This window comes from Motacilla alba, chromosome 5 (assembly GCF_015832195.1).
Source record: "Motacilla alba alba isolate MOTALB_02 chromosome 5, Motacilla_alba_V1.0_pri, whole genome shotgun sequence".
Lineage (NCBI taxonomy): Eukaryota > Metazoa > Chordata > Aves > Passeriformes > Motacillidae > Motacilla > Motacilla alba.
The window spans coordinates 28075942-28086116 of record NC_052020.1 but is presented as its reverse complement, the minus strand read 5'-3'; the positions used below and the strand labels follow the sequence as shown (position 1 = coordinate 28086116).

At 38.9% G+C, this 10175-nt stretch overlaps 1 protein-coding gene across 1 annotated transcript in view; it reads right to left on the bottom strand.

Moving 5' to 3' along the window:
- Positions 1 to 2967: 2967 nt before the first annotated feature.
- LOC119702086 (cytochrome c oxidase assembly protein COX16 homolog, mitochondrial-like) overlaps positions 2968 to 10175 on the bottom strand; it is a 44886-nt gene continuing 37678 nt past the window's right edge. Inside the window, exon 4 of the mRNA XM_038139564.1 lies at positions 2968 to 3343. Within this exon, the coding sequence (XP_037995492.1) occupies positions 3227 to 3343 (117 nt within the window). The 3' untranslated portion in view covers positions 2968 to 3226. The remainder of the gene's footprint in view (positions 3344 to 10175) is intronic.

The window sequence follows — 10175 nt, the reverse complement described above, 5'->3', positions numbered from 1 at the left end:
GATTTTGAAACTGATTTTTCAGGCCACATACACACAGACACCTAGCCAGGCTTGCTTCTTTTATTTCTAGTTTCAGCAACACTGATTAGAAGATCTGGCTTCTTCAGTCCTCTCTTTTACCTTGGTAATACTGAACACCTCTGACTAAAGCCTTGTTTTCATTCTCCTCAGACCTGTGGATGCCAGTTACCAAAGAAGATGCAAAAATGTCAATCAGTGTCTCAGACAATTGTACTTAATTACCTTTGACCCCCTCCACTCACAGACATTTAGAATTATGATTCAGGAGCTGAACAAAGTTGTCTTCAGGAGGCTTAAAGGTAACTAGAATTGCTCTAACTGGCTTTCAAAAGGATAGTTCAAATAAGCAGCCAAACTGAGCATGAATTCTGAACTAATTGAAGTTTGCCTCTCCGGCTACTGTTATGAACTATAATTCTCCACATTTCTGGAGTGCCTTCTACTCTAGGTTGCATGACAACTTAAGAGACTTAATTGGCTCTCAACATGCCTTTCAAAAGTATTATTTCCAATTCAATGGGTATGAAAAGCACAGCATAAAACATCAAGCCAGTGTTCAAGTGCATGGCAATAAAGATGAATTGCTGGAATAGCCCCTCCCTTTTTATGAGAAGTACAGCTTCTGTACCAGCTATTGCTGGTTTGGCATTTTTTATAATTCATAAATGAGTCAACATTATAAAATTATTTTAATAAGTCATCATTAAAAAACATGGTGGGTTTTTATTTTAGTGGACAATCAATAGATACAGGCTGTCTTCTAAAATGTAAGTTGAAGAGAAGAGCAAGTTGGAAAGTTTTCCAACTGCATATCATTTTTTCTCAGAGATGCTAAGATAGATCCATTGCTTTCCAGAGAGGCCACTTCAAAGGTAGTTACACATTTGCCCTCAGAAGCATTTAGTGCCTAAGAAAAAGGAAAGGCAGGGAAACCCCACAACCAGCAAACAATCAACTAAGACTGGGTCCTAATTTAGGACATAAGAAATTGCTCCATACATTCCAAACCTGCTGAAATAAGATGACCATTCCCAAAACAGTCTTTGCAGAATATCAAATTACTAAAAATACACAGGATATTTCAGTCAGGGCTTCATGTAAGAGAAATATCTTTGCTTCTTCCCGTGGAGAAAGGGGCTGCTTCTCCTCCACATGCTGTTCTTAGAAAGCCATGTGTTTATTTCAGGAGCAGTGCTGGTCCATATTGTGAGCCACCGTGCAAGCCTGGGAGCTGAACACGCTTCTCCATATGCAAAGCAATGGCAGCTTCCCATCTCCTTCAATCAAAGCAAGGAAAAGGAAGATGTGCATCCTCTCAAAAAAGCAGTGAATTTGCAGAGTCCACACCAGTGGGGAATGTAAAGATACATTTCCAATGGTCTAGCTTTCACTGTAACAGAGGCAGTGATGCAGCAAGAGTCCTAACTGAGAGAACACTGTCAGTGCAGCCAAAGCTCTGATGTCCTTTGAATGATCAATCTTACAGTCAGTGGAACTGCACCTGAAGTTGAATTTAAGCACTGAAAAAGTTCTTAACAAGTTAAGCAGTATTAATTACTCATTATTTGTCATATTTATATTTTATTTGCCTAATGACAAAACAATTAAACCAATTTCCTCCTTGTCTAGGTCTAGCACAGCTTAATGCCTCTGTATTCTAGCTTTTCACTGGTTTCCCTATAGCATTTATTATTACCTATTCTTGCATTGTTCCTCTTATTCCTCTCCTGGGCGGTTTAATTTGTTCATACTCTGATTCAGAAGCAGAGATATCTATGACATTGAATAGGGAAATACACAAACACACGGCTCCAACTTTGTTCCATATTTCATCCACCACTTTCTGATGGTTTTCACAACTCTGTCAGAAGAAAACATGCCCAAAACATGCCTAAGATATTTCATGTGATGCTTTATGAATTCCTGTATAACTCCCTAAAAATCAATGTTAATTTTTCCTCCTGAGTGAAAGACTGGGCCTCACTACTGCCAGTCTAAAGAAAATAAAGTGCTGAGAGAAGATCTACATGAGAAGGCTACCCTAAAAGTGTCCCAAAGGACATGCAGATTACAGTTGACACATCCTGCAGAGGTAAGTAAGGCAACACTTTTCCCAAAGACAGTTCCAAAAGGATTTACAAATAAGTGTCACTGAGAGTTCTGAAATGAGACTCTGCTGTTAATGTGTGCTCTACTGCTCTATTCCTCTGATGAGGAGTTTCACAAATCTGTTGCAACACCTTATCAAAAGCTTAATTTCATTTGAAAAATTTAGTAAGTGCTTCTTCATTGAACTCTATTGGCAGAAAGGTCCTGAATGTTAGCACAAGGTCCTCTAACAGCAAAGATTTAGCACACAAAGACAAATATAAAAGACAAGCATTTCAGAAGAATTGATTGGAAAATAAAAAATTTCTATGCACATGCACAAATAGACATTTAAGATGAGCTTTGCCACTATGTAGTGGTTCAAGAAGATTCTGCTACAATATTTACTCACAGAGAAGCAGCACAGCTCTTTGCAAGGAAGAGTTCTTCCAATTTAAACTGCGAGGTTCCAGAGCAGAGATCCAGCCTGCACGAAGGTATTGATAAACTAATCACAGAAATTTAACCACAGCTAAACAAATGTTATTTGACCAATTATCAGCTGATACTCAGTACATGCCTTTATGCAGTCCCTGGAAATGAAACACAAGAGTATTATTTAGCCAAAATTGGACTCATTGTTCTGAACAGCTCATATGCCTGCAGAGTCCCTTCCAAGCTAAAGAGCCTGAAGTCATGCAGGGGCTCCCTGAAGCAGCACTTATCTGGTCACACACATCTAGATGACAGCACTGTTGTTCTCATTAGGATGACTACTTCTGGTACTGACAAGTGACTCTTGAAATGTTATTCCTTGCTGAAGCACTTTTGAATGTTAGAGACTGAAAAACAATGGGATAGTCTCAGTAGAATAATCAGCTTTTTTTAATTGAAAATTCACATATACAGCCTATGGTACTCGGCACAAATGGATGCAAACAAAGAGCTTCATATAATACAATGCTTTTTGGACTGATCTCACAGTTACTTATATATACACCAGCTGAATTGTTCAGTGCAAATGCTCCCATGTTTGTTCCTGACACTGGATTAAAAATTAAGACAGTCCAGCCTGAGACTTTTTTTTTCCCAGAGGCACCAAAGGCAGCTTTCTCAGTCACTCTGTCTTGAGACGGAGAGCCTCCCGCCGTTGTTTCTGAACCGTCCTGGAATCTTCCCACGGACTGGGTCCTCTGATGTTCTCCCAGTTATCCAAGTTAGATTTTTCCAGCTTCTGCAGACAAACAGCAAAAATAACAGGGTCACCTTGATGGATCCATGATTTAAAGTACACATGATTTCAAACTGTTTTTTTTTTCACAAGAAACTCAGTATCACCATTGGGTTGATGAACTTTCATCTATTCTGCATGAGAAGTTCAATAAGGAAGAAAAACCTAGTAGTTATCCATATAGCTACATAAATGACTAAGTTAGGCATTACTGCATCTGCTTGTCAGCAGGTGAGTAACATTTAAGGACAGGAAGCACTGCAGCATCTGAGCAAGACTGAAAATACCTTGTATTCACTTCTTCTCCTCTCACCTTGTCTTCCAGATCTGTTCTTCAGCTGCAAGTCTGCCAAACACTGAAGTAGTAGGAGTGACAAGTATTGGTATAGCTCAAACAGAAGGATTAGTAATTAGCGAGCTGAAGTATCCTGTCAGCAAAAATACAAAGCATGCTGGAAAAGATTCATTATCTAGCACAAAGAGAGACAGCAACGGTGCAAACCCCTTCAATCCATGTGGTTTTAACTTGAGAGAGGTATGAAATGCTTTCTGCTGACTAGTTTCCCATGGCACCCAGCCACCACAGACAGGCCTCTTACTAAGTCATACATGAGATAGGATACCTGACTTAACTGTCAGGTATTGACAAATTTGATGGATTTGATTACCTTTTTTTTTTTTTGCCTACTCCTATTATTCCCCCTCAGACCTACCAATGACTTAGAGGCAACATAAATGAAGAACAGGTGGCCTTCTGACCTCACCTACCATGTGCTGCAGTCAAAGAAGACATAAATATACTGCATCTCCACAGTCCCATTGGCAGAGGTGTACCTGTCCCTTCCCAGGACACAGACCTCAAGTCTCCCAGGCCAGCTGTGGAACAGCACATTGGACATGGTGGGGAGACTGAGGAGAGGGTCTGCACCACTGCCAGAATCAGCGCTGTCCTAGGTGCTACTAAACAGGGCAACACTGCATTCCAGTAATGAATGATACTGCAGTGCCACTCAAACCTGACCTGTGATCAAGGCCTCATCTCAGCAAATGCTGTAAAAATACAACAGAAAATACTCCACCCTGCCCTGAGCCTGTGGCCTAATTTGTCTACTATCAATCATTCAAATAAATGGCAAACACCCAGGGACTTGAATAATAGTTGCAGAAAAAGTCAACAGCTGTAACAGAACAGACCTACTGCTTAGTTCATGTTAAGTGAAAGTTTCCTGACACTTCTACAATTGAGGAAATTGCAATGAGGTAAGTCAGATATCAAAAGAAATTAGGCAACAGTCTACAGAAGATATATGAGAACACAGGCACAAACATAGCAGACTTCCACAAGGTAAGAGCAACTGAACTTTTTGTAGAGTTGGCACAGGTCTTTCTGAAGAATTGTCTTTACTACTTTATACATCTTATGCTTAGCTGGTACTTCATTTCCCTGGAAGGGATCTGAACTGACATGAAAGGAGAGAGAAGGAGGAAAGGTACACATCATCCATCAGTGACTATCTCCTCTGATTGCAAATTTGGAATTTAACATCTGATTCTAATGGAAGCTTCAAGGAAACTACACTTAAAATAACCTTGTGCTTTAACTGAAGGGATGCATGCTGATTTAATTCAACACAAAGGTATCACACACCTGTGAGGATCTCAGCTATTCCAAAGTTGTTTGTCTCCCAAAGCCTGAATATTAATCAACTTTTAAAACAAGTACAACAAAACTTGTGGTATCTAAAGATAGGCTACAAAAAGAAGTCTATCAAAAGAGACATGCGTACTGAAGATCTTTACCAGAAGTTCGTATTAACTTGTCCCTGAAACTTCACAGAGGCTTTATAGAGAGGAGGTTTGTCAAAAACAGGAAGCATTTCAAAACTATAGTATCCAAACAAATCAGTACCAGAAAGTATCTTGGTAGTTTCCAATAGAAATCATAAAGGTACCTAGACAACACACTGGGATACACTGACAGAATAAAACAACCATGGGTTACAATGTGCATTGCAATGAATGGTACTGCCTGAGATGACAAAAAAGATCTATTGACCAATTAAGAAATAAAGGTTCTATGCATTCATAGGAAGACTATATTTTTTATTATCACTGTATTTATAGAGATCATTAACATTTTGTGTCATGTATAAACACTTTGTAGTATCTTACTGCAATTCAAGAAGAAAGCACCTTCCTTACTACCATGGGACAGTATCAGCAAAAATTTAGTTTATGGGATAGTTATCAGTCATCAGAAGACAGAATGATTTGACATTTCAACTTTCTGAACTGATACTATCCAGTTTTGGAATAACAGACCATTCCTGTTGCATGTGGATAAGCATAAGAAGGAGTATTGCTACTGAAAGGGGATGTAAGAATCCGTTCTGCAATGCTTTCCTATTGAATAGCTATTTTCAAGTGTATCTGTGCTGGGTCTGGATGGGGTAAAGTTAAATTTTTTTATAGTAGCAAGTATAGGGATACGTTTTGGATTTGTGTTGAAAATAATGTTGGTAACACAGGGACGTTTTCATTATGGCTGAGCTGCTCACACAGTGCCAAGGCTGTCTCTGCTTCTCACTCCACCCCACCTGCCAGTGAGCTGAGGGTGCACAGGAGGGGACACAGCTGGGGCAAGTGACCCCAACTGACCACAGGGATATCCCACACCGTATGGCACCGTGCTCAGCATGTAAAGCTGGGGGAAGGAGGAACAGGGGGACATTCAGAAAGATGGAGTCTATCTTTCAAAGCCACCTTTAGATGTGATGGAGCCTGCTCTCCTGGGAATGGCTGAACACCTGCTGCCCATGGGAACTGGTAAATTAATTCCTTGTTTTGCTTTGCTTACACCAGCACCTTATGCTTTAGCTATTAAACTGTCTTTATCTCAATCTATGAGTTTCCTCACTTTTACCCTTCTGATTCTCTCCCCCATCCTATCCCGGGGAGTGTGTGAGCACCTGCGTGCGGCTTGGCTGCTGGGGTTAAACCAAGACTGTACCTCACATACAACTGAGTAAAACCCTGCCCTTTTTGCTTGGTCACTGACATGAAAATTCTTACCACAGAATCATCCCAGAATAAATAGCTACATTAGATGTAGGCTAAAGACATGCACATAGCTACATTTTAAATTCATCTTAGTGATGGGAATAAAACCAGATTGACAGTCCTCTTAATTAGGTGCAGCGCAAGCTGCAAAATTACACAGCTCCTTCAGGTTGCCTGAGCTGTACAGTGAGAATTCAGGCAAGTAGGTAGTTCTGGTCTCAGATGAAGCTGAAGTCAATATCTTTTGTTTTATCTGGCTAGGTCTTCTTAATTTCTTATTTCTTTTTTTCATTTGAGCCACTTGGACTCTGCCTACCTAACTTTATGAAGACATCACATCATATGTTAAACTACTTCCAGCTTTTACGAAACTGAAATTCATATGAACTGAAAGGCTAAAACCCGAAATACTTCCTCTCCCAATTCAAATGTACTAAACACTCAGTCGTTGGAGACTACAATGAAATGTAATCAGATCAGATCAGCACCACTTTTCCTGCTTGTCTCAAATAGCCCAAAGGATATTGAAAATTAGCTGTTTAAAGTAAGATCAGTATAGTCCATTAAATCTACTGATTCACTCCCTAAATCAGCTAAACTGCCTCTTAAGAGTACAGGACTGACAGAAGCTGTAAATTCAAGGGAAAAAAATGCAGTTATTCAGACAGGCACAGCAAAAAAGAAAAATATGCTCAACTGTTTGCCACACTTGACTTTTAAGACTTATTAAACGGCTTGACTGGTGCAAAGGTACCAAAAAGGACATAAAAAGACCTTCACTTCTTAATTGCTGGTTCAAATGCCTGACTTAAGTACTAAGTTATAAGCCTCTGACAGCCTTAAAAGAAGACAAAATTTTTAAAAAAGAGTCTGAATTCTCCTCTTGTAGGATAGTCTTCATGCCACAATACACAAACTGAAGTCTGCAGAAATTAGTTTAGAGCTATTAGTGTTCAGGCTGTGTAAATTCAAGGTGGCCACTTGCAAAAATGCTTGGCTTTAGTCTCAGTTTCTCACATGTGAAAGGAGGGATAAGAGAATCCTGTTTACTTTACAGCTTGATGAAGCAAATTCTGTGATGAACACCACAGAAAGAAATAGCTCTGATATAGAGAGCCAATTATTTCCCATCATTATAGTAAGCAAATCCATTTGCAGACAAAAGATGAGCTAGGGAAAAATATCCTCATGGCTGTAAGAGGCAGTGAAAGAATTAAACCAATTGAACAGTCTGTTTTTTAAAGGTATAAAAAAGGTTGAAGAGACAAAAGGTATATTGAGGAGCTCTATAATGATATATAGATGAAGAGGTACAGAATTACAGCAAACACTGAATCTGCTGTCTTGTGTATAACTGAAAATCTTAACTTCATCATCGCATCAATATGGTTTTAGTGGGGTTTTTATATAACTCTTTCACAGAGCCATCTTTTTGACATCTCATTTTCTTAATATAAACTGGCTGTTACTTTGCCTAGGAAGTGACATAATTTAATATCTGCAATTAGTGATTTAATAATCTGGGATTTAATAGCCCATGATTAGTGATTGAATCCTCAGTTTAAAAAGAAGGGTTTTTTTTTTCCAATTAGAGAATGTTTAGTTTTTATGATATTAGAAAACAAGCAAGTTAGTAAGCAGCAAAATATGGCCAGAATAAGATTGTTTTTTGGTTAATTAAGGGAAGAATTGTGGGGGGTGAGGGGGGACTGGCATATAAGTATCCAGAGAACTGCTTATCCTTTTGGCTTTACTGAAGACTGGCAAAAACCAATAGAGGCTTTGTTGCTTAATTCAGTGGGATCCAATAGCATTCATCTATGGCACAATTAACCCATGGTGAACTAGTTTAAGAGACTCTTTCCCCATGCATTATTTCCCCTTTAATTATGCCAATTCAACAATGTGGGGCTGTGCTCCAACCAGAAACAACAAAACCGTTTACGAAAATAAATCCATACTACTTATGAACAAATCCTATAGAAGCACAGGACTATGGAAACACTTGAACTGGCTGAAGGAAACATTGGGTGAAGAGAGAAGAGAAACATCTTTGAGTGACTATGTCACACAACATGTGTACTGAGGAACTGGACCACCAGTCTGTCTGTGCAACCTTTTCCCTATGTAAAGCATGCACACAGGACTTGCCTCCACCTCGGAGGTGTCACAGAGTTTAATCAATGTTCACAGAGTACTCTCGTAGCTTTATGTGACAGTGTTGTAGTGATACAAAGTGCTCAGTAAACTAAAGAATTATGTCTCTCAGTTAAAACTACATGATTACACAACCTTGAATTTTTAACATAAGAGAAAATAACATGAGACAAACTTCCATCTGGAATTAGGCCTTGCCATGATTTTATCCTAATTTACAGGCAGTTTTCCTTCTTAAAATTCAGAATCTCTTAAAAACCACAATAGATATCAGAGGATAATCCAGTGCTATTTATGCATTACAGCTGCAGATCACCCAAGATGGACTTCTCAGTCCAAAAGATTCACAAGCTTTATATGACAAAGTCAAAAGAATGCGTGCATGGGTCATTTACTTTCAGTGCATCTTCTCTTCTTAAGCAAAAATGAAACTCAAAAAGGTCCAACATAAATAATAGCATGATTGCAGTAGTACAACTTCAAGATCAAACATCCCAAATTAAGCAAATTCCACTTTTAATTAAGCAATTAAGTACATTTAGGATAGTTTTAATTTCTCTCATATAGAAAAGCTTTATCAAGCTATAGTTATTCTGCCCCAGAAAGAGAGGTGCTGCTTACTAAGATTTATCCCTAAATTCACTACTTGGGAGACCTATCCAAGTCAACAGCACCAAGGAACTTCCCAAATCTGACTCCTTGTTCTTATATCATACTAAACTTTGTAAAGGGATGTCCTAGTTACTGCAGGATGAGTCTCTAAAATAGGAGCAGCCAGGGTCAGACTTTTAGGATGTTTGCAGCATCTTTTTCAACTAAATAAAGGTGAACTTGACTGAAGGGGATGTGTGATCTTTAACAGTATAGGAGACCAGTAAGAGTAAAAAATGACATTTCTTTTGCTGCTAAGAAGACTATAGAGATTTCTACAGCACATCCCTATCTGGAGCCCAGAAAGCCCTCCTGACACCAATGAAATGGTTTATTTCAAACAGCTTCCTAAGACTATGAATACTTGGAAGTGTGGACAATTTTTTTACCTTCTGTATATAAAATCTGGCACAGTCTGTCCTTCTAATAAAGATAAAAAGATACTCTAATAAAAAAAGGATGAGGTGTACCAGGATAAAAAAATATGAGGCCCATGAGTCACACATGGTGTTTTTCCTTCTGAAGAGATATGAAAAACAAAGTTTCTTATATGAGAGGGAAAAGCTGCAATGAACACCACAGCAAAGGGCTAAGAAGAAACGATCACCACAAGAAATGATCAGTTAACCACCATGAAACAACTAACAGAAGTGTGTGGGCATAAGAAAAGAAACAACTAGAGAAGGTTTATAACAACAGCGTCAAATTAAACTTAAATCCAGGCCATTAAGAAACTACTTTAAAGTAACCACACTCCTTCAAATCAGCAATCAATCTTACCAAGCAGTTGACCATTCTGAATTGGTGGGCTCAATCTCCTGGCTCTCACATGCTCCCCCCCAACATGGTCTCAGTTGGTTCAGGTAACATTAACACAGTCAGTGTAGTTTAGGACTTCTGCTTCTCACCTACACTTCCCTGCTGATTTTCCACTCACCTCTCTTCTGGAATTTGCTTATCAATTATA